The sequence below is a fragment of the Lemur catta genome, chromosome 4 (genome assembly GCF_020740605.2).
Source record: "Lemur catta isolate mLemCat1 chromosome 4, mLemCat1.pri, whole genome shotgun sequence".
Classification (NCBI taxonomy): Eukaryota; Metazoa; Chordata; class Mammalia; order Primates; family Lemuridae; genus Lemur; species Lemur catta.
In genome coordinates, this window is record NC_059131.1 from 51,216,579 (window position 1) to 51,242,298 (window position 25,720).

At 39.1% G+C, this 25,720-nt stretch overlaps 1 protein-coding gene across 2 annotated transcripts in view; it reads left to right on the forward strand.

Moving 5' to 3' along the window:
* Positions 1-25,720, forward strand: part of MEIS1 (Meis homeobox 1) — a 129,958-nt gene that overhangs the window by 9,678 nt on the left and 94,560 nt on the right. For both annotated transcript variants that reach the window (XM_045549744.1, XM_045549745.1), the window contains exon 7: positions 19,592-19,703. In XM_045549744.1, the coding sequence (XP_045405700.1) occupies positions 19,592-19,703 (112 nt within the window). The remainder of the gene's footprint in view (positions 1-19,591; positions 19,704-25,720) is intronic.

Here is a 25,720-nt window from a genome sequence, read left to right on the forward strand (position 1 = left end):
TTATTTTATTAAAGTCAAAGATAAAAGACCAAAGTTATGGAGCTTTTTTGTGGGGAGAGGGGAAACAAAATTGATATAATATCACTGAGTTCTCCCCCTACTCCTTTAGTAAACTTTTGTTACCTGATTACCTTAATTTGAGATATGCAAAGATTGGTATGCAATTGTATTGGGTAAAAATTCGCATTGTATTCTCTTCTACCTCTAAAATGAGAATCGTACATCTAGTCTCCGCCGTTCAAGGGTGGGGCTTCGCAGCTTTGGCTGAGCTCGTGGCGCTGTTGGTCCATGCGCGTGGGCTCGCTCGTGTGACCCCCTCCGGCTCACCCAGGTATCCTTCGATCAGAGGGCAACAAACCCAAGTTTATTCTTTCTAATTACCCAGTTATCGGGAGCCAGGAGCTAGCGTGCCTAGGTCAGGTTTGGCGAGGGGAACACAGGGTGGGCGCAGGGCACACGCGGTACAGTGCCTCGGACGCCGGTGGGCTCCCCTGCCCTGGGGAGGTGCGGAGCGAGGGACAAGGCACCAGGGCCACCCCCTGGGCTCCAGTTCTTCGGACTGGTGCCTGCTAGCCTGTCCCCGGGGGCTCTGAACCCCTAGTGCAGCGCCCGGGGGGCCTGGCCAGAAAGGATGGCCTCTCCACCTGTCTGCGAATGCGGCCCAGCCGGTTCGAGCCTCCTCCGCAGGAGGTGCGCTCCGGGACCTGACGCTTCTGGTGCTGTGTGAGCGCTGGGCCTCGTTAGCTCATTAACCCCTCTGTCTCTAGGGCCTGCTGGCAGCACGGTTTATTATATTTTACTTTTTTTCCTCTGAGGGCGCGAAGGCTGCCACCGGCACGGGGACCTGGGATCGACGACTTTGATACCAGGCGGTTTCCCGGAGGGCTAAGTCGGCGGAAATCCACTTGGCCTCTTAGTGTTGTTGGTTTGGGGTTTTCAAAAAATTTTTTTTATTTCCTTCTCTCTCTCTCTTTATTTTTGATCAGATTAAGACACCTACAAACTAATCCCATTCTCCCCCCACCTCGCTTCCTTGCCCCACCCCCAGTCTCGGAGGCGCCTGGAGGTCTCACTGCGGGAGAGCCACTTCTGGCGGGCTCAGGACATCTCCTGGGCGCCCTCTCCCGACCGCCGCGCTCTCGGCTCCACGCCGACGCTCCAGACGCCGGGGGCTGGGGGCAGCGAGGGGCGCGGGGACCTTCCGGGCCTCGGCGTGCAGCAAGGGCCTTGCTGCGACCCGGGAACAGACAGAGAGGGGACCAAGGTGCCAGGCGTCGAGGCGAGGACTGGGTCCTGTTGGCGGCGAAAAAGGATGCGGGTCCCAGGAGAGGCGGGCGCTCGTTTGGGGCGCCCGTGGTGGAACTGGGGACGGCCAGAAGGGTTAGGCTGGGAAGAGCCTGGCCACCCAGATGCTAGACTTTAGGCCGTGCTCCAGGCAGGAGCTGTCGTCTTCCTTCCTAGGGCTGTCTGTTGCTCACCACTCCTTGAATCTAAGCATTTTCCGCTCCAAGAATGGGTAGGGAAAGAGTGGAGAGAGGAGCAGAGTCTCCAGGCCCCCAAGGCCGCCTTCCGGGGTGGCCACGCCTGCCCGTTGCGAGCCGAGATTAGCTGGCCCTGTGCTCGGCCATCAGCGGCGGCCCTCCTTCTCCCCACAAGCAGCGGGAGGCAGAGAAATGGTCCCTTTGGATTACAGTCTTTATTCAGCAGCAGCTCTCCGGGGGGTCCTCGTCTGAATCTGCATTTAGCAGCTCCTGGGCGAAGGCTGGCGGGCTGCGCCGGGCGCCCTGTTGCATGTTAATCCAGATTTGTCTCTGACGTCTGGGGAGAGGTAATATGGCTTGCGGAGGTGGAACCAGAGAGCCACGCTCGCCAGGCAGGTTAAATGCCAAGTGCTGGCGGGCTCCCGGGAGGCGGGGGGCCGTCGGGGCTGTGCGGCCCAGGCCGGAGAGCGCGAGGCCCCCGGCCTTGGTGATCTGGGACAGGCCTGGACCAGTGCGCTTTGCTTCCCAAGGCGGCCTGCGAACTCTGGTGGCGATTGGTTTATTTCAAAAGTTCACACTTTTGTTTCTAAAGCACAGTTTGGGTTAAAATTCTTAAAACTGAAGTGAGAGTTGACTGAAAACACCTTCCTCCCCTGCAAGTAGGGGTGGGGATTCATCCAAAGGAGATTTAAGCTTTCCCTTTGGGGGAGGTGTTACGGTAAAGACTGGGGCTGGAAGGGCAAGGAAAAATCTAATGTCCTTCATGGATTGGATCTGCTTGCCTTAGAAACAAATAGATGGGGCCAGCGGATGTTTACCAATACTAGAAATGTCCCCAATTTATTTTCATCCAATAAGAAAAGTGGACACAAACAGTGGGAGGCAGGAAAATGGTCCCTTTGTCAGGTAGTTTGTTTCTAAATGCTTACATTTAGATACATCTTATTTAAATTGTAAACTCTTCATAGGTTCCCCCTTAATGCCTTAATCCCGGGACCTCTCAGTGCACAGGCCTTGCAAGTGATAAAGTCTTAGCATCATCTCACTTTACTTTTGATTGTTGTCAGGGGTCATGGGGTATATCCTTAGTTCCTTTTTTAAAATTTGTCAAAGGGAAATTATGACAAGAGTCTCTTTAATGATTAAATAATAAGGTGTTGACTGCTTGTCACTACACTGGCTAATTGGGATGTTCATTCTAGGCCCTTTATTGCTTAGTACCCTTTGAATGAAAAGTTAGTTGTTTATCAGGTGTATTTTTATTGTTATTTTCTGATTGACTTTTGGTGTGTATTTATCTGTGAATTTCAGAGTAGGGATGTATTGATTCTTAATAGGGGCACTTAAACATTTTAGGAAAACAATAAGGAAAGAAAAGTACAGACTGTATGCAGATATGTTGAGATCAATTGCATTGTTAAATGTCTTGAAGTCTAAAGGCTAATACTACAAAAATTATTCCCGTTTCATAGCTCCTCACTCTCTTTCAATCTCTCTCTCAGTGGAAGTCCCCAGTGCAAGTTCTGTGGTTAATGGAAAGCAATGATAGCAATGATACTAATGTTACTTTGTACAAAGTAAAGCCTCATAACAGTAACTATTGTTCAGTGATTTAACTAGCTCTGTGACAGTAGGTCACTCAAATAAATAGCAATTCCTCTCCCACCAGAATGACTCCATTGCTCATCATTTGGAAGAATATTGAGTAGTTGTGTGTACTATAGCTATTGGTCCTAACTCAGAGACTTGTATTAGAAAACACAAAGAAGCTTAAATAGTAGAGGAAGAAGAGAGGAGGAGGAAGAAAAAATGGATTAACATATGGGCCCTGTTTTCAGAAAAGTAACTGAAATATCATGCTATAATTGCCCAACTTTGAAAATAAACAAATTTTAAATCATTATGTTTTCAAACACTCATATGTTTAAATTTTAAAATGTTTGTCATAGTCCAAAAGATTTAAAACACAGCTGTTGCTGGGTGACGGAAGGAAAATTATTCAGTAAAACTCCATACTCTTAAAACACAAAGACTATTTGTGGTCCCAGAGCAGAAACTTATGTTTATTAAGGCCAAGCAGATAGACTAAAGTATTAGCATAAGGCCTACTGTTATAAAACTAGCTTACCTTCACTCGCAGGTGGAGTTAGAGAAACTGTGAAGAATGCATAACAAGTTATATTAAGACACTTGCCATAAATGAAAATACTGTCAACATGAATTCAAATGAAGTATTTTCATATTGGTAATGTTATGCCTTCCATTGCAACAACAATATTTTCTTATGAAATGTAAATATGTCAAGCAAATGGTGAAATGCTAAAGTTTTAATAAATGATCATTTAATCATCAAACAACCCAAGTATGTATACAGAAACTTTTAAAGGAAAGTCGGCATATGGCCAAATTCCTATAGGGACTAACAGGAAAATGATCAAAAAATGAACATGAAATAAGACATCCTGTAAGAAGGTCTATAATTCAAAATTATTTGACTCCACTGTCAGGGAAATAGTTGAAGGATAGTAAACTGATACTGTTCTCAGTCATTTTTGTTACACAGTGTTAAATGTTTGCAACTGCAGCATTTTACATGGCCTTTTTTGGGTTATGATATATGTCATATTTTTATCAAAGTACTTCAATTTATGTTGTAATTGAAACAAAAATTTTTGCGACTTCTCCTGAGTGCAAAAAAAGTTTAATATTTAAAAATTAGACCAAAATTATGGGAAAGTATTCTTTTACAAATAAAGAAATAAAAATAGAACTCATGTGACACAGTTTATCTGACAGTTGTGCAGATGTTAGGCTTAAAGGTTTTCAAAATCCCAAGTAAAACAACACTGCTGTAAATCACATTGGGCTTGCTGTTCTTACTCAGCAGGAAATATCAGGGTATAATACCTGTTTAAAAAGTTAGGGTCTAAAACACATAAAATACAGTCTCTCAATTTAAGTTTTAATAACAATTCCAAAATTTGACTTTTAGCATCCAGTATATATTTGGATATTTTACTATCCTTAACATTTGTAAATGAACCATGTATGTATAAAATCAGTTTTCAAAAATGCAAGCAGATGAGTGTATCCATGTAGTGTAAAAGATGAAAGAGTATCTTAACTGTATCCTTAATCTAACATGCCTTGATTTCAAGATTACGGGAACTGGGGGAAGCTTTTTGGAGTCTTAAACAGCCTCTCTAGAAAGTATAGCTATATTGGGCAATTGCTGGATTCCCAACACTTATAAATTTGACATTTTAATAAACGGTGTAAAGGATACTGTGTGAAATAAGCAAAAATATATTCATTTAAATATTTGTCACTAGAAGCCAATTTCAATCAATTTAATGCATTCAAGTGCGTAGAATTAACGCAATTGGCAACACTTTACTAGACTCTCTTTGAACAACACTCTTTTGCCAATGGCAGTTCTTATTCTAGAAAATACGTTCTTATTAAAGGAAAATGCAAGAGTGCAAATCTTTCAAAATTATTTTACATGTCTTGACTTCTTGATTCACAATTCCTAAAATTGACTAAACCATACCATAAAGAGTTTATTCTTCAGTGAAAAAAGCTTATTTCTACATTTATTGAATTACATACTTGTTGTTTATAGGTGTCATGAGTATATACAATCAAATACAAATTACAGCCAGCACTATGTTATTAACTGTTTTTAAGTTATGAAATAACTATGTTATGGCTTTTCTATGACATATGCACCAACTTATATGGCATAAACTAATGGAATACAAATAAATCGTGAAAATAAATTTTACTTTATTTATAATTCTCAAGAATACATTTCTACAATTGATTCTTCCCTTGACACTTCATAACTCCATTTACAATTAATAGAATTTATACTCATGAGGTAAAGAGCCTTGAGTGTGCAGTGTTACAATTGTTTAAAAACTTAAATGAAATCACATTCTTCTATAGAAAGAAAATGCTGTTACTATCAATAAGTTTACTAAGTAATACTTTAAAAATGACCACAACCTTTTATGAGTTTAACAAGTTTAAGCAAAGTGTTACAGTCATGCTGGTTCTTTTTTATTTTAACCTAATAATACAAAGTCTTACATTTTATGATGGACTCAAACATACGTTATTTTGACTCACTTAGAAGATAGTAGTAAATAAATAACTAATATTTTGAGTGATACTAAAATTATTCTAATATCAATATATGACAACATTCTAATATCAATACCTGGCAACATAAGCTAACTTAGAATTAATTGTTGCTCATGAAGTCCCATTTCTATAGATTTTTCCTTACACTTTACAACCTGGTAGCATGTTTATTACTCATTAGCTATAAATTTCTGGGTTGTTGATTATTATTTAGCAAGGTAGAACTAGAACCCTTTCTTTTTCTGATCACTTCTTTTCCATTGTTTGGAAATCTTCTATGCCTGAGACTTGAACTTAAACCAGTTTGCTAGGTCTCATTTTCCTATTGGAGTACCTTGTGGGTTATTACTCTTATGTGAGTTATTTTCCTCAGAAGATGAAAAGTGTTACTTTAGAACAGGAATGAATAGCAGCCAAAGTCATCAAATATTCCCAACCTGTGCTTTATAATTAGGTAAAAAACTGAAAACTGTTATTCTTATTTGCCTTCCCTAGGGCTGTGAACACTTGATATAAAGATTAATATCAGCCCCTTTCTGTTCTTACTCTAAAGGCTTAAATGTTTATTTTCAGTGACTATATTCTTAACTGATAGTCCATATTTGGTCCCAGACCTCCATGATTTGCATTTTATTCTGAATTTGCATTCACATTATGTCCCATAGAAACTCTTTAAAGTGAAGTGTGTTTATGACTATTATGAAACTCTGGAAAATGAAGTTTATAATGAAAGTGACACAGCCATCAAACAGAGAATGAAGGGAACAATTTGATGTAAACCCACAGTTTTCTTACCCCATCCCAACTTGGGAAACACTTATTTCTCTTCTTTTAAAAATATTAGAAGCTGAATGAATAAGAATTTCTTTGACAATAAAACTCCTCTTAATGTCTCTATAGCTATTTGGATGTATTCTAGAACATTAATTTAATTTGATAGACAAGCTATAATTAACTGTGACCTATAGGGTTTTCTGTTATTCAGAGAGTATTCCTTAGCAATTTGAAAACTTAATTTCAAACTAAACAGTGTATAAAGTCTGCGATGCTAAAGGCATACTTACACTATTTACATAAAGTGGAGAGTTTGTCTACAGAGTAGACTAACAATTTTTATAATATAAAGACTTAGCAAACTAACTACAGCAGGTGATCTTTTTTTTATTTTTATTTTTTATACATATCCTTCCTATCTATTTATTGCAATGTTTAAATTATTCTCACTGAAGAAAAAATATCACTGTGTTTCATGGGATAAAAACTCATACACGACATTTTAAACTCATATACGTCATTGATCAAATAAACCAGCATTATATAGAGAGAAATAAAAATAGAAGCAAATACGTAAGATGATGCTAGCCATAATGTTATAACCAGAACAGAAAATTTAGCGATAGAATTAAACTGGGAAGTTGGGGTTTAGTTGGAACATTTACTTGAAAGTTCCTAGCAGATTTGGAGTTGTTTTGAAACCTTTGCTTAAGAATATTTTATTGTAAAAATTTTGTAATAAGTCACCATTGAACATTACTTTTGTTTGAAATTGTTCATTCATAAGAGAATTAGTGTCATGAGTAGCCACCCTGTCCTTCACTCTTGAACAGTTCAGATAAATGTATTATTTATTTACATTCTATCATATACATTATTTATGGGAATTATGCTGTAACTCTACAGAGCATATAGAATTTATCTTCGTGAGATAAGGGTGGCATCTCTGCCAAAAGTGGTATAGCCCTAAGTAGATAATAAAGATTACCCTCAGAGTACAAATAAATATCATCTCTTATAGAGTCATTACATGTTTATATTGCATAGCTCCAGATGCAAATGCATTTTGCCATTTTCATTTTAATTGTCATAGTTTTCTTGGCTCCAGCTTCTAACAAAGAGAATCAGGAGTTTTATATTTTGCATTGATCTTGTTAATAAATTAATATGTTTGAGAAAAAGAAAAGATATTGAGTAGCAGAATCATTTAACCCCTTCTTTTCTTTCAGTGTGCTTTTTCTGTCCCTAATGCATTCTGAAATTTTCTGAGGAATATTATTCATATCATTTTTAAGACCAGTCACACATTTAGTGTCTTGGCCTTTTGTTTCATAATATTTTGGGACTTTACAAGTTGTGTTTAAGAAGAAAATCACCAAGAAAAATATCAGCCTTATTGTATCCTGTACTTCTTTGCTCAAAATAATAGAGACATGTAGACTATGCTTGTTTTGCACATATTGACTACATTGTTAGCGTTCAGATATTTTTTATTCTAATAATTATTCAAAGCCAGTAACAATCTGCATTTAAGTGAGCATAAACATTTTTATTCTGGAATTTGGAATTTGCAGCAACTCAATTTTATTTTCCAAATTACCCTGCCATTTCAATTAGGTGCATTGTTCTTCACTCTACTGTTGCGACATTCTAAAGGTTTGCTTGCCACCCTAATAGTGAGTGTTTAATATTTATTGAGGGCATGTAAAGAACATGCCAATATAAAAAGAAGAGAATAAAACATTGACAAATCAATTATGGGGCTTTTATTCATTTGTAGTATACTTCCAATACTCCAAATACTCTATAACTGTTAAAATAGTACGAATAGCCTCTAGAATAATAGCCTTTGGCTATGGCTGGAGAATGACATTCTGATTAACTGGAATTCCTTAAAAAGTGCACAGTGCAACTCAGCATCCTACTTCTGGAATTCACAGTTGCTCTGGTTGATCGCTTAGTTAAGTGCCTTGACATGTAGAGTACTTGTCCATGGCCACTCCAGGAACCAGAATCTCAAATTAAATTTCAAGATGATCTCTGATGATTTTGCCCAAGGTAAACAACGAAGAAAGGGGAATAATCTTCTCCCCACCTCCAAATTTAACACTGGCAGAGAACTTAAACATTCAGAAATCAAGAGACACACTTGAAAAATAAAATTTAATCAAAATATAAAAAATAAGAAGTGCTTCTAAATAAATGATAGGGAAATTAGAAAATACCCTATTACTAAACATTAGTAGAAATCAATGGTAAATGTAAATTTGCATGACTCTATTCAAAGTATAATGTTCTAAGGTAGTAGAATAAAACAAGACTATATCTTGGCTAAATTTTTTTTTCCCTTCTCACATCAAAATTGTGGATTCTCTAGTTTGAGATTTTAGAAATACAAAAGAGAAAACTTTAGAAACACTTGAGAAACAACAATTAAGTGTGCTGATTGTAACTTTTAGTTACACACCCTTTCAGGAAGGCAGTGTCGTAATGAAGTATCAATTTAAAGTCAGAGCACTCATGTTTGAAACTAGACTTTGCTGTGAGAGAGTAAGTCACTGCACTTTGATGAGTCTCAGTTTCATATCTGTAAAATGGGCATAATAATAGTACCCACTTCACTTAGTTACTGTAAGAACTAAAGAAGAATTCATCTGAAGGATTTAAAATAGTAAACCCCTGATGAGAACTATATTTTTTTTTAACTTTTTAAAAAATTTAACAGAATTTATTTGAGAAAAAAAAAAAACCAATTTGTGAATCAGGTAGCCCTCAGAATCACAGCAGATTTAGAGAGACCCTGGCTACACGGTCAGAGAACATTTATGGACAGAAAAAGGAAAGTGACATACAGGAAACAGAAGTGAGGTACAGAAACAGCAGGATTGGCACAGCCTGCTGGTAAGTTCTTAAGAAAACTATATTAAATAATATTTTACCTTCTCACTTGTATTCTGCCCAACGCTTAACAATGAATTGGATTTGGGGAGGAAGGATTGGATACTGGTTGATGGGATCATTGTTTTATAGAATATTTCATAATGATAGAGTTTAAGAAAAATATCATCTTAATTGTTATGATGAGGGGTCATTATTATTTTGATTTCATCATGGTACAGAAGGAGACTGAACCCTCGATACCTTGCTGAGATAGTATAATGAATCACTGCAAATTCACTCTTAGGGCAAAATTCAAGTAACAGTTATGTGCAGACCTTGTGCTAAGTACTTTTTCCCACATTTCTGAGTGCGAATGCTTCGTGCTGAGATCTGATTGCTTACAGGGTCTTATTATCTACTTGTACTCAGAATACAATATTTTCTACATTATTGGATGTTCTTTTTGCTAGGATGCTTGCCTAGAAAGTTTGTGGTTTGAAATTGTTTTATATAAGACACTTTTGAGTTTATTTTATCTTAATTTGTTTGCAGAACAAGGAGCAGTGATACTACATTACAAATGTAAAATAAAACATTGGGAAGCAAACAATCTTATAAAAGGGATTTTACAACTCCAGGTATACTGGCATGCAATTTACTGATTCTTCTCCCATCGCTAAATGGAAATAATAAAAAATAATCTAAAATTCAGCAGAAAGCTCTCAGCAGATAAATTAAGAGTATGGTTTGAAATATTTAGGTATAAATATTTGGAAATATAGTGGTGCTAGTTGGATTAGGGCTTTTTTTCAGTCAAACATTTAACTCTATGAACTATAGTTTATAAGTATAATTTTAGGAGCAAAAGCACCTTGTGTCATTAAAATCATTATAAAAATAAGAATTTTTTAATAGCTTGCCAGTTATAGTACAATGGCATAGAAAACGGAAGGCCACTAAAACATAAATATGTACTTTTCATAAGATTTTAGTGTAACAAGGCTTTACCTTCTCTTCTTTTCATGAGATTTTTCTCTATAACAAATGGCTTGGTGGAATTTGAATGTTCCATGCACTTGAATAGTTTCTAAATTATTTACCTAAACTTTATTACTTTCCAGTTTTGAGATTTTGGTAAAACTTGTCAGTTCTTATTTGCTCTTTTGTGGTAATTGTTTTTTTTTTCTTATAATTTCTCTGAATGTACCACATGTCAAAATCCACATTATCTTCTTAGACTACAGTGGGGCCACCATGGGATGATGTTGCCATTGATTCTCAGAGTTGAAGAACTGGGCAAAGTGTATAATCAAATTAATGTTATGTGAGTTTCTTCAGGAAGTCTTTTGGAATATTCTGGGTGTTGTTTTACATCTGTAGACTTTTGTTAGCATTGTAGATTCACTTTTAATTTCTTAGATAAATCAATTCAACTCTGCAGATTAATGAAGTCCTGAAAGTATCAAAGTTGAGAGCTAAATGATACCAGGCTGTGGGAAAGCAGGGTTTCAAGCAGCATTGGGAAAGTGTCCCATGGTGCTGAGTCTGAGCTTCCTAAGGTCGCTGCCCTCACTGCCTGTCACAGCAGCCAGCCCCTGAGTGTGGAGAGGAGAATGAAGCATGGACATTTGCAGGGGAGTGGGCAAAATAGTTAAGACCCAATAGATTTTTAAAATATATCTGAGAGCCAAGCTGCCTTAAATTCTATCACCATGTAATTTAAAACATTAGATTCATTTTTTTCACATTCTTTCACTTGATGCCTCATGCACAGAATGGGTGTATGTTACTGTGCATGCATAGATGTGTACACACGTGCACACTGTGTGTCCCTCTGTGTCTGAAACTAGGCTTCCGAGATTCCTGGGACTCATACAATCACCTGATAGAAAACTTTTCATCTAAAGATGAAATTACTCCTTGGAGAATTTTCACCAAAGGCAAAAAAGCACAAAAATTCTTTTCCTCCTCTCTACATGCCTCATTACACAGAGATAGAGGATTCAATGTTTGAAGAATTATCATTTTTGTAGGTTTTATTTGTGGTACTTGAGAACTGGGAAATATAGAACTCAATTTAACAGATGTTGTCTCTGCCTCTACAAACTACCCACCACCACTATCATATTGTTATATATATGATTATACACACACACACACATATTTGAAAGCAACACACCATATATGAAATATTTAGGTATGACTATTTGGAAATATAGTGGAGTCACATGTAAATATTCTACATACATTTGACATTGCCTAGCTGTTAACGTCTTAGAAATCTAGCTCATTTGATGCTGAATACACACACTTACGCTGTGTGTAAAGATACTGGCTGGCACCAATGTAGCGAGCGTCATACCTAAGGGATGATTAGATGATCGAGATACATTTCCAGATTAAAAGTCCCCCATGGCAAATACAGCAGGGCTGGGACCATGAAAAGAGGAAACGTGGTATGTTGGTGAGAGCCCCAGATTCTGAGGAGGGAGGCTGGATTTCCATTATCTTACCACTAATTTACCATCTGCCCTGAGTCACCAGAATTACCCTTCAGGCCTCAGTTAAGTGGAGTAATAAGCACATTTTGTCGCAGCATTAAAAAGGGGCTCAACAAGGACCCTGGCAGGCCTACAGACTTGGCAAAGGTAAGCCAGCGGGGGAGGGGACAGAGAAGGAAATGAGAAAAAGGAGAGCTGACCCGGAAATTGGGCTGAAGTGTGCGTGGGAGGTAACCTTTTAAAAGGGGGCCTCTCCGGGGAAGATGCCACCAGGGCTCACCTCAGGCACCCACCAGTCTGTTTCCAGAGCCACCAGCGGCCCTCTCTGCACTTCTTCGTCTTTCGGCAGGACAGGTGTGGACTTCGAAAAGGCTTCTCTAAAACTGCTATTTCACACCCAGACCATTCCCCCAAAACATTCTAACATGGCCCCTGAATCCACAGCATGCATGCATTAATACTGCAGTGTTAACTTGTGAATGCTTCTGGCATTTAAAAACATCTACATGCTCACACTGTAAAGGTAATAGAGCAGTTTTACCATGTTTAAAAAAAAAAAAAAGCAAGAAAAAAAAAAAGACAAAGCAAAACATATTGCCTAAACTTGTTGTGGTTAAATGAGTTTTCCTTAATGATTTCTAGGGATTTGTTTGGAAATTTATATGAAGAATTTTACTTTTTTTCCTGAATTACCTGAATTTGAGGTTGAGTAGATGTCGCACCAAGCAAGTACGTTTTGAGAGGAGCAGGCTGGGGCGCTCGCAAACTGTAGGTGCTGATACGTGGTGGTTGAGGGGGTTGAATGATTATATGGCATGTTTTTGTTATCAAGCAGACGCAAGTGGGAGACACCAAGAATTTCAGTAGGAGTTTCAGCATATCAAACTTTAAACACTCACGCACGACGGGGCATGGTGGCTCACACCTGTAATCCTGGCACTTTGGGAGGCCTAGTTGGGAGGATCACTTTAGGCCAGGAGTTTGAGATCAGCCCGGGCAACATCACAAGACCCTGTCTCTACCAAAAAAATTAAAAAAAAAAAAATTAACTGTGTGTGGAGGTGTGGGCCTGTAGTCTTAGATGCTCCAGAGGCTCAGGCAGGAGGATGGATTGAGCCCATGAGTTCAAGCCTTCAGTGAGCTGTGATTGCACCACTGCACTCTTGCCTGGGCAACAGGGCAAGGCCTTATCTCTAAAACAAAAAAAAACAAAAAAAACAACTCATACATAAAACATTTTCTAAGTATTCCCCATTCCCCAACTTCAAGTACAGGCAGATAAATATGTATCCATTTCTCACAGCAGCTTTGGGGCCCCTTCTCTCCTCACTTCTCTGTGTATGGGTCTCTCTGGTCCCTTTTCTCGGATGGTATCATTGATCGAGTGGTATATGAGCAATCATATTTGTTGAAGTCATGTGCCTTTAAGGATCCTGAGAGACACTGTTTAGACAGAGCTGAAAAGTCAAAGGTGGGGGGGCTAATTAGATGTGGCTCCCCTGGCAGTGTGGGATGGTGACATACAGCTATCCCGTGCACTGTGCTGCACCGATGAACACAGGTGTGCATGTGTGCATGCATGCACAGGCATGTGCAGACATGAGAATGTGAGTGTGCGTGTGGGCATGAGCACCGTGTACTTTGCTGCATTCCCCATGTGGACTGGTGACTCTCCTGATCTGAAGAGACTAAATTGTTCATCTCTGGAGACAAGCCAGCTCTTTTAGGCCACAAGGGATCGTTTACTAAAGAGACCCTGGTGATTTGAGAGAGTAAATGTACCTCCCCAAAGAGAAAACTGCCTATTGATAGGTGTGGACTGACTGCAATTTTGAATACTGTGATTATTTCATCAATTTCTACATAGTTGCTATTAATAGCTGACCTCTTCAGAGTCAAGATCATCACACTCAATTATCCACCTTTTTGAATGGTGCTAGTAGGGTAGAAGTTTTGAAGGAAAAAAACCTATTTATTTTTGGTTTAAAAAATGTTTCTGGCATCATACTGATGTGATGAATGACTGACTGAGGAGATGTGTCAAAATGCTTTGTATACTGTAAAGTGATTTATAAATATTAGGTATCAAATTAAACTTGATGAGGTGGGGAGGAGCAAACCACCTGTAAAATCATGTTATTCCAAGGTGAAAATAAGATCAGTTTGCATTCCCTGAGCACACACCAGCTGGGAGATAGCCCAAGGCATACTAAGCTGTGCACGAAGCCAGCTCAGGTTAACCATGCTTTCTAGAAGGTCTATAGACTGAATACGCCTATATGTAGATATTCCAGGGTTGACCTAGGCCAACCTATGCTGTTACATTAAGAACAATAGTAGCTGGCATTTATTGAGTGCTTGCTGCATGCTCGGCAATTTACATATATCTGCAGGGGAGTACATTTTATCTCCATTTGCAGGTTAGGACATTAAAGTTTCTAAAGGTTTTGACTTGTCCAACAACATGTAAATGGCATAACCAGGTTTCAAACAGGAATCTGTCTAGCTTCTTTTGACTGTGTTATGCTACAACAGAATATTCATATATTTTTATAGTGGTATGTGTTTGTGTGAATGCAAATATGTGAGATATTTTTAAATTGTACAAGTCTATTTTAGATATTTTTGTGATGTTTAATATAGGAGATCACAGTATCAGGTGACAATTAAAAACAGATGCCCTATATGTTACTTAAATTATTCATTCATTCAAAAAGATATTTGTATTAATATCTACCATGATGTAGACATTTTCCTAGGATGGAGATATAAGGATGAATAAGATATAGTCCAAGACTTTAAGACCTTCATAGCGTAGAACTGTAGACAGGCATAACAGGTCATCACAGAGCACTGAGTGAGTGAAATGACGGAAGTATGCATGAGATGGCCTGAGCACTCAGGGCAGCGGAGCTTCACTCACTCTGGAGAGACAGTGTGTATCAGGGAAGGCTTTTGGTGGGAGGTGCTTTTCGTAGCAAGAAAGAGGTACTCTGAGGCTGGAGTCAGGCAGGGCACTGCAGGCAGAGGGAGGATGGGCATGGGTCTGGGAAGATAAGCAGCAGAATAGCTGTCAGAAATCACATGGGGGCCTGGGTGTTGCTGGAGCCCAAGGAACAGGAGAGGTATGCTCCTCCGGGGAGATAGTGAAGGGCTTTGGGCTAAGGATCTCAGGTTGCACTCTGTAGGCAGCAGGGAGCAGTTCGTCCATTCAACAAACATTTCCTGAGTGTCAGTCCAGTGCCAGGGACTGTGCTTGATACTCAGGATGCAACAGGGAGCAAAACTGACACCGTTCCCGATCTCATGCTCTGGTGGAATTGAACTCTTTGAAGCTGGGGAGTGATGAGGGCCTTAACAAGAACAGCAATCAGTGAGATAGAAAATGAGAGATGTATTTGAGAAACATGTAGGGGTCGAAATGGGCAAGACTTGACTGATTGAATGGGGAGGTGGTGAGAGACAGAGAGAGAGAGATCATGAATGGTTCTTACGTTTGTACCATAGATGCTGATGTAATACCTTCTAGGACAGAGAATCAAAAAGAATGAGTAGGAGGTTTGGCTTGGCCTTGGACTTTTTGAGTGAGGTGTACACCTTTGCATGGAGATGGTTTATCAGGTAATTGGACATTCAAGTCTAAAAACAAAGAAGAGATTCAGATACACAAATTTCATAGCATATAGGTAATAAATCAAACCACAGGAGTGAAAGGAATTGTCCGAGGAAAACATGGAAAGTGATAAGAGGACCTGAAGTATGTCCAAATTTAAGGAATAGATGGAAAAAGAGTTAGTGAAGCAAAGAAGAAAAAAGTCACCAATGGATACCTTTGTTCAGGAAGCAAGATACTTTTTGAAATTGCTGTGTATTTGTTGGAATATTGGTGGTACAGTGGATGATGAACAATTCAGTTTCGCTCCCTAAGCATTCAGTGCCTGCTGAACGTGAGCCATGCACTGTGCTAAGCCGGGAAAGGAGAAGACAGAGAAGGTTAAGACACCATCCTTGCGCCTGGAGGAGCCACAGGCAGGGGAGGTCATTGCTTCAATTTCACTACCAGGTACCAGTAAAGTTGCCTTATAAATAGAAAATACCACACAAGGAATTAAAAAAAAAATATCCAGAGAACTTATTTTGAAGTGTTCTTGAGAAAGGATAGAAGGAAATGGGAGTGTTCAAGCAATTAAAGAGAAAAGACAGGGAGAATCATAGCTTGCTTTACTGTGACTGTCTTTTGGGGACCCAGAACTAGAAGAAACATGAGTGGAAATTAAGTTAGTTTGTGTATTACATGATATATATTGATCAAGAAGAACCCTCTGATAGAATAATTGAAGCTTCTAGCTGGCTTCCTGCATTTATGACAATTGAAATAATGTCCGGCGGACATTGGCTGTCAATGCTGAGTTAGGGTGTAGGTTCAGTGATCTTTGAGGTCTTTCGACACATGGTTCTTGTGTCTAGCCTTGTGAACATCTCCTAAAGCAGTGGTTCTCAAACTCTGAAAGAATTACATACCCCTCTGAGAATCTGATGAAAGGTTATGGACAGTATCCCCAGAAGAAAATATGCAAGTATGTATATAAACACAAATATTGTTAAAACAAGACATCTCCCCCCCACCGCCCCAAAGTTTTCCATAGCAGATTCATGGACTTCAGCTTAGGATCTCTTGTCTTAATGGATTTCCAATAAGTGAGAACACAGCCGATGCTTACTCTGAAGTTACATAAATTGCGGGGGAAAAAAACCTCTTGGGGACTTAATTTAAAACCATGACTAAGGTTTGCTATACATCTAATGCAATGCATTGTTGATTTTACTCTGGCAGCCTTACATTATAAGTGGCCCCAAGCAACTCACAACTTCACAGATATATGTACATAATCATATGCACATATTTTATTTTAAAAATAATAATCAGGTTGTTTAGTGAAACCACATATAATCACAGAGATATGTTATTGCAACTGAGATTCTCTGGTAGATGGATTTTGGGGAGTTCTTTCTGATTAGAGCTGTCTTACATATTTATACTGGAAGAGTTCGTAAGCTATTTCTGATACTTAGACTTTAATCATGCTTAATGAACTGAACTAAACGTAATTCTTGTTCTGTTTTGGTAACCCTGTAGATTTCTCCTAATGCTCAGTTTCATATGACTACACTATTCTTGAAATGCTAATACACAAAATGCTAATTCAAAAAAGGACCACAAAAGTTAGATTTCAGTTCAGAGAAGTGCATTCAGTATTCACAAGCCTTCCGGAAGAGCAAGGCTGTGAGAAGAATGATATTAGGTGGAAAATATTGGCTCCTACCTTTGGTGAACACACAAATTTAAACATATAGCTTGCACAAAATTTGGATAAACTGAGGTGGAATCCAACATTTCTTGCATGAATGCCTGTATAATGTGGCGATAGCTGTGAGAAAAGAGGAGCCCAGCATCTAAGGCCCAACACAATGAAAATGCAATGAATCGGAATGCCTCACAGATCATAGCGGAATCAGAATTTCCAGCAAGGAAAATCTTTTCATGGTGAATTAAGTGGTGGATGAAGAAAAATGGTGATGAAAAAAGGTAGGCACAGATCACAAACACTGGGCTCAGGGCTCACTGCTGAAGATTTAAGAACCTTAGCTAAAGCTATGCAGAATAGAATGTGGAAAATTGAATTTACTAAACAATTAAGCATTGAATTAATCTACATCCTGCACAGTAGAAAAGTGGGGGAGGGAGCAGAGCGGAGCTGAATAAATCAGTGGAGCTCATTAAAAGATAGTGAATATATCAGGTCTGTTGTAGCATAAAGGAGGACAGTTTCCTGTATAACATGGAATAATTCTTTGGTTGTAAGTCACCTTTTTGGAGTCCTAGTCTTAATCAGATTAACAAACATGCCTCTGATGAGGTTAGTCTGTGGCTCTGTATTTTAGCTTGTTATTGCTAGCTTTTCTATTAATTACAAGTCAGATCACCAGTCAACAATAGTAGTGAGGGACAACATAAATAAAATGAGAGTGCCCAGGAGATGTCACTCGCAGGATCTCATGCATCCTGAAACTCCCACGGGTTCTTGCAGCCTCCCACATGCCTTGCCGGTCTTTTGTTCAATTACAGTTAATGCAATAGTTTGCCATTTTCTCCTTCTAATTATATTTTCAAGTGGGATTTGTAGCACATAGAAAAACATCCTTTTACATGTCGAGGCACCGGGGTTTTGTGCCTGGCATTGTCTGTCCCCTGGGTGCTGTACCATTCTTTCTGCAGAGCTCTGAATAAACAAGTCCCCCTTTTAGAGCTGCAGTTGTACAAACTGAAAATTTATGCATTAACTGTTTGCATTCTGAGCATGTGTTCCAGATTACGTCTTACAGCATTCTTCTGGTATGCTGCAGAATGCGTGTTTGCAAAAAAAGCGCTTCTTTCACAGTTCACATATCTTTCAATCACAGAATCAGCAGATCAATTAGCACTGTTTTTGAGAATATACATAATGGGTGAGTCAAACGTACAAGTGGCATATTTTTCTATATGACTTTATTTTCATTGTTGAGGCTGCATTAATCTTCTGGCCAAGATTATAGTATAGGTGGCAGTGAAGCATCCTTTTCAGGAGCAGTGAATCTGTCCCTTTGATTCCTATGCAGCATGCTTCTTATAGATGGGATCTTTACTTTTCTCTCCCCGGGTGCCTGAGACATTTTGATCTCCTCAGCCCTTCTTATCTTCTCCGGGATAGGAAAATACTTTTCAAGAAATAAGCAAAGAGCTTTTTGATTTTGCTAGGCATATTTAAAATGTTGGAAGGGTCAGTAAACTTTACTACTACGCAGTCATGAACCATGACCTTATATGACTGAAATGATGTATACATATTTTACATATAAGATCATCCTACCCCGCTTTCCCACTAATAATCTTGAAGGCAAATATCACTTCCTAGCCAAGAATCAGTTTTCTATTTTGCATCATTCCTACTGTGCAGGATGACCAGTGACTCATGAGGCTGTTTTTGAAAGCTAGCACTAAAAGCTAATTAAAATCTTTTCTGGTGATAAAGGAAGATTTGGGAGAAGTATCACCATGATTGTTTTCCTCAAGAATTTAATTTACAGCCAATTTTTCCTATCTGAATGTTACTTTCAAATGCACCCAGTGATAAGAAGCAACATCTGTTTTCCGTTCAATAGTACAAGAAGGCTCTGCATGGGGCTGAGTGTACACAGTCCATGTGAATCTATTGTTATTCTCATTTCTTTTTTGTCTCTGTGCCTGGTCCATTTGCCATGTACCATCCGGCAAACAGCTGACACATACTAGCTATTATGGACCCAGGCCTAATTGTGAGGTCTTAAAAGCTCTGCCACGTTTGTCTTCTAGGATGAATCAGAGGCCTCGATAAACCACAGTGTTATAGACCACCACTCTCGTTTTGCATTTCCAGAGCAGCAGACTGTTGTGCCAGAGGGTTTGTTGATGTTAAACATATAGTCGGAATCAGTGGCAGCATTTTGTTTTCTTCTTTGCCTGGAATGTTTTTGTTTTGCTTGGTAATAAAGCATGCAATTACTTACAGAATAACTATTTGTAGATATTATTTTAGCTTGGAAGCAGAAATTGGCAAATTTTAAATGTGCCAGTGCAGCTCTGAGCTGGAACCGTTGTTGAAGGGGGATGGGCAAGATGGCATGGGTGTCCGTCCCAGCCTTCCGTGGCTCTGCCATTATGTGATAGGATCATACCAACAAGTGTTAACAGACGGCTCTTATTTGGATTTCTGATCTGTGTCTCCACAGCCCTCTTGGAACAGAGATCATGATGACACGGCGTCTACTCGTTCAGGAGGAACCCCAGGCCCTTCCAGTGGTGGCCACACGTCACATAGTGGGGATAACAGCAGTGAGCAAGGTAGGAGAGACATTCTCATTCTCTTTTGCTACTTGCTTCATTTTTAAGGGTTGAAAACTCAGAAATGTCTAATTAGTTACTATTTATACAGTTTTTCCCCAAACATAAACCCCGTCTAACTTGAGAATCAGTTCATCTTACTTTATTCTCTGACCCTTTTCTTCTTCTGTGCCATTCTGTCTGCCCAGCTGCCTGTCACCTGACCACCTTCATAGAATGGTCAGTGCGTTGACTGAGGGCAAGTTACAGAAGTAGATTAAAAGTCCGTGAATAAATAGGATGCCACTAGCACCCTGCTATACAAAAAATAAGTATTATGATAACTTGCCCTTAGAAACTTTTCAAGAGCTTATGAAGAAACACCCACGAGGACTGCAAGTTAATGATGTCTCAAAATGTTTATAAGGCAGTGGACCTTTCACCAACCCGTGGTGGACTTCCCCCTCCACTGGGTTGAAACCATTTTTCTGGTTTTACTTATCTGAACCTCTTAAGTGCTTGACTTCATTGCAAAGCCAGACCAAATGAAATTAGGAAGCACTGAAAAGATACCAGATTAATTTAATTTGTGCTGTACTTTGAATGCACATACCTGTGTGTGTATGTGGGTGTCCATGGATGTGCACGTTTGACTATAACTAGCAGGAAATAAAGTTTAAACATCAAGTTAGTCTCCAGCAGAAAGGTGAATGAGTATTCAAATATCTTGGACTGCTTTTCATGAGACCCTACTGTGGTGGATTTTGTGTTCAATTAATGCAATTAAAGTTTAAAAGAGAATTCTTTATCTGAATATAAAAAGACTGCTTTATTGAAGTTGACTCTGGGCCCGCAGTAGGTACATACTTTAAAATCTGGTTTTTATGATCATGTTTCACTGGAGTGCTGTTAGACAACAAAGGAATTTTGTTGTCTAACTAAGTTGAGCTATACCAATTAAAATCACAAAGTCTACAATGAATTTAGCACAATTAATTTGAAAAAAACAGGAAAGTTGGTTTTTTTTTAGGCACATGCATGGTATTTGCACTGGGAACAACTTCTACAAATATAATTTTAAACATTTGAGACATTTTATTGTTCAAAGGAAAGTTGCTGACTTCATCACAACTATAAGCCAGTAAAAACGGAGCCCGGAATAGTAAACTAGTTCAGAACTGAGGCAGAAACAGGTAACCTCTGACCTCTGACTTTTACTGGAAAATGATATGCAGCATAAATCCAAGGGGCCTTTTTTCTTTCAAGTGTGTGTATGTGTGTGTTACAGCACTGCCGTTCACAGCGGTATAGTTAGGCTGGTGTCAGCACTTTCGATATAAAGCCCTACTTTCATAACTCCACTTACACTATGAGTTTTCAAAAAGGTGTAAATGGAATCTAAATTCTTTTTCCTGTAGCCCAAAATTGCTACATGGGGTCACAGCCTACCATTTTGTTGGTTTCTTTTTCGTTTCTTGCTTTTTAAAACTTATATCATCTGAGAATAGGCAGTCAGTTTAACTGCTGCATTGAAGGCTTGCAAACGGCTGAAATGCCCTTGAATTTAAAATTGTAATGCATAAGTTTTCTCAAACATAATCTGATAAGAGGATTTTCAGAGGGCAAATACCCAATACCAGTTCTTCCCCTCTGACATACGGTAATAAGGAATTAGGCATTTTGTATGCTAGTTTTTCCTTCAACAAGTCTTCTCCAGAGGCCTATTTAATAATGAATTTGATTGTGACCAGGAGCCATATATTCCTCTCATTACTAATTTGCCACTTAGAATGTTTCTCTTCATATTTTTTCTCTTTCCATTTTTATATTTAAGACCACCACCTAGTTTTTTGGTTTTTTTTTTAAACATTTTCATACAACTTCTTTCATTAGGATGATCTCAGTTGAACCATTTTGAAACCATCCTGGGCGACAGATAAAGTAAGCCCACCCTAGTCCCATTGGACAGAGGAGAAAAATAAGATGTGGATAAGTTGAGTGATTTGTTGAGGTCCCAGCAGCGTCAGACCTAAACTTACAGTTTCTTGATTATGTATAGAAGGTTCTTCTCATCATACCCTCTTTCCCCGTCTCTCTATCAGCCAACTAAAGTCAATGACCTCCACTGTGATCGGTTAGAAACTTTCTGTGCAGATTTTCCCCACCCATTCCAGCAACTTGACGACAGAGGTGGTGGGAGCCACACCTTCAGTCTTACTTGCCCTTCCTTGTGACTTTTCTTTGGCAGCGAGATCTATTCTGCTGAGCGCAGAATGATGCTTGAAAGTGTTGCTGCAACAACTCATGCACATTTCCATGCCGACCATGACCCTTCTAAACCTTTTTTTCATCCCTGAGACCTGCGGAGCTGGGTCTTTGTGCAGCCTTCGGATTAACTGTGCACAGTGGCTTTTCCACGTTTTCCCTGTTTGCCTTTTCTGGCAGGCATGGATGTGTAAGCCGTGCCAGCATTTGGCCCGTAGTGCATGTCCTAAATAGTTATTTACACAGTTTGAGTCCATTTTAGTCAACTGGGTAAATAACAGCCCTCTTCAAAAGATTTATAAATCCATAAATATGTCTTTATACATACCCAATAGACAGAAATAACTCAATCTGTCAAGAACATATCCAAAGAGGTGTTTCCCCCACAGACAGGAGTAATACATATTTTAAAACTTTCTCTACTGTATTATTTGTACTGCATTTCTTTTTTCTCATTTCTTTTCAATTTTTACCACTTCATTATGGCACCTGTGGTACAAAAAAGAAAAAAGAGAAAAAGAAAAGAAGAAATTCCCTAGGTTTTGGTGTGCTGTTAAATAACCTTATCTTCTGCACAGTGTAGGCATGTAACAAGTAATACGTATCTCAACTGAGTCCTACTCTTTTGCACTTACAAAGTAAATAAAATAAAATAAGTAATGTAGGAAACTTTTAATGTTCTAACAGATTTCAGAAAACAGTAATAGTTCCTAGTTAGAGCTACAACAATTTTGGGGATTTTGAGTAGCTGATAATTTGCCAGATTAGTAGCTGTGGTGATCAATAAAATAGTTCTAGTACAAATTTTTACCTAAGCATTAAAAAAAAAAAAAGAAATACAAACTCCAATCCTGACATTCTAAAGAGAATACACATAAGGTATGTAATTAAGAAAATACCAAAGATACTATTATTCAGGGATTTAAAGTTTATTCATGATTTACATAATGTATCTTTCCCCCAACTCAAATTATTTATCATGACAACTCTTCCTATGATGCCTACTTTCATTCAATATTATTACCTGTGGCCCCTTGCAGGAAATTGATTCTTTAGTGGTGAAGTCCCTTCCAACTGGCATTGAAGAGGGAGGGCTCACATCTGTGTTGGGTCGGGCATTCTGCTGCTGTTGCTACAACATCGATTTTGTTTACTCTTTAACTTCCTCAAAGCGCTTCCAAAGATATTAGATGGAATCCTTATTTTATCCCTGGCAATTATTTGCTTTATTTTCCCATTTCACAGGAGAAAGAAGTGATAACTCAGAAATATTGACAAATGAGTAACTGTCAGTCAGCTCTGGGGTCTTGGTCTCTTGGCTTTGTAACTGCTTTGGGACGAGGAGTCTGTTTTCAGGACTGCCAAGTCGTGTCTCATAATATGAGGTGCACGATGGCAGATAAATCCATCTTTCACGTGTCTTTTTCAATCCTACTGTGTGTGGCTGCATGCTGAGCATAATCAGGGTCGGCTCTGGGCAGTCTGTGCTCGGCATGGGGGAACAGGAAGCAGATGGGTGGCTCTTCTCACTAGATCCGTTCTCCTTCCCAGCAGGGCTGGCGCAGCCACCGTGCACTTCATAAGCGACTTCAGCTCTTACGATTGACCACATTTTGAGTTTGGGCGTCTCTCCCTTTGTGGTTCAAAGTCAAGAGAGCTGAATAAATGATAGTAATAAACTAATAAAGTAGGATATTAAGGGCTGTCAGTCAGCGTAGGTACTTCCATCCCCTCACTTTGTGAGTGAGATCCCGGAGGCTCAGAGAGGCAAGGAGACTCGCCCAAGGCCACGGACTACCTGTGCAGTCTGACTCCAAAGCCCAAGCTCCTAACTACGACATCCTATTTAATATAGTACTTTAATGTGGCTTAGGAATGGAAAAGTGGATCATTTGACAGACAGTCTTTCTGTTACCAGTTTGACAACTCTTTCCCCACTTCTCTGTACTGAGCCTGGCACTGTGCTCTCTAATGGTGACATAGCTATGGATAAGGCAGAACCAGCCTTAGACCCAGAGAGGCAATGCTGTGCTGGGGAGTGAGAACCTAGGTCTGCATGCTAAGTAGGATGATGACTGAGGTGTTTACAAAGGGGGTATGATAATTGATATGATTAATTGGTATTATGTATTAAGAGCCTGTACCATTTCACTCACTGAAATAGTTATTGAATTGAGAATAGGAGCATGGACAAGTAAGGATATTTCTTTTGCAGAACATTTCCCTCTTAAAACTCCTTTTTCCCTGGTGTGAGGATAAAGAAAAAGTATTATTTCTACATTAAAATTTGATGTGAAACATTTCAACCCTAAAGGACTTTAATGATTGCTGGAACCTCTAAAACCCACTTATGAACTTCTCCTTTTGGAGGCAGGACTCGGATCGACAATAGTACTACTTAAAAAAAAAAAGGCAAAAAAAAAGCAAAACCAGTGTGTTTCTTTAAACAGGAATAATTGAAAAGCACTGCTATTTCTTTATAATAATGTATCAATAGTTGCAATGCCTTCCACTCCCCCATCCCCCTCCACACCAGCTTTTGTATGAGTTCAGGCAACCTATAGGCAGAAGGCAATTCCATTTATTATTGAGGGGAATCTCTAGGCAGTTGTTGCAGACCTGGGAAGCCAGCAGGCAGGGCTGCCTGGGAGGGGGTGGGAGCAAGGAGAGAGGGAGGTGGGGAAGGACCACATTAGGTTCCAGATGACTGAGCAACGATTTATATACCAGCTCGCCTTTTTACATGAAGAAGAAAAGTAATAACAGCCCAAACCCAGGCATTTGAAACAGTCAGCTGTCCGATGAATAATGGGATAGGTGGGGAAGGAGCTCTCTGATTGGATGTCTTAATGAGCACATTTCGCACAGAGTTTGGGCTGCAGTTCCCCTTGACCTTTGCCCTTTATTGACCAAACTGACACTTCATTTTTCACATACTTCCAATTATGGCTCGGCTTAAGTGTTGCCCTCCCTCCTTTATTTCTTTCCTATGGACAACTTAAGAGTGGTTGAGGCCACAGAAGATATTTTAATTTGAAAAACTACCGTAGCAACTCAGGTTTAGGATGTAATCTGAAACTGCTGTCAGGTTGCAGCTTTTCAGATGAAACTGCAAAGTTAATACTGCTTGTTTAGAAACAGTTTTCTTTTTTTAAAAAGAAAATGCAACTTATTTTAAAAACAAAATGTTTGCAATAACGTAGGAACCTTGAAAAGGAAGAAAAATGTTTACAGAATGGTTATTTATTATTGTTTCATTTGTCCGTTGGTCAGAGTGACTTGAATGATCTCTATTTGTTCACACTTGCTTTTTAAGCCTCTTACCTTCTCCAGAGACATCTTGTATTTCAATGGCACTGTAATGTATTTTGACTGATACACTTTTGAGAGGAGAGAAAAGTAAAATATAATTGTGACCACAAGCCCCAGCCTTTAGACCACTGCAGCCCCATGTGTTACTTTGGTTATATTTAATGTTGGACTGCAAATTAAAGTGTGGCCTTTGCATGCGGTAGCAGGCAGAATAGGAAAATGATTTCCTGGTGGGAAAAGTCAGGTGTAAAAAAAGAAAGGGGAAGTTATACTCTGCAAATCCCTGTTATCAAAAGGTCTATATTATTAACTTATCAAACAAGTTGAATTAGATGTATAGACAGAAAATTGTTTTCCCAAGAACACCCTGTAATAGACTCACCTTTCCTTTTATTGACTTATCAAATGTGAGTAACAGTTTTCTGTTCTCCATTTGCTTGACTTCTAGCATCATGAAAGCA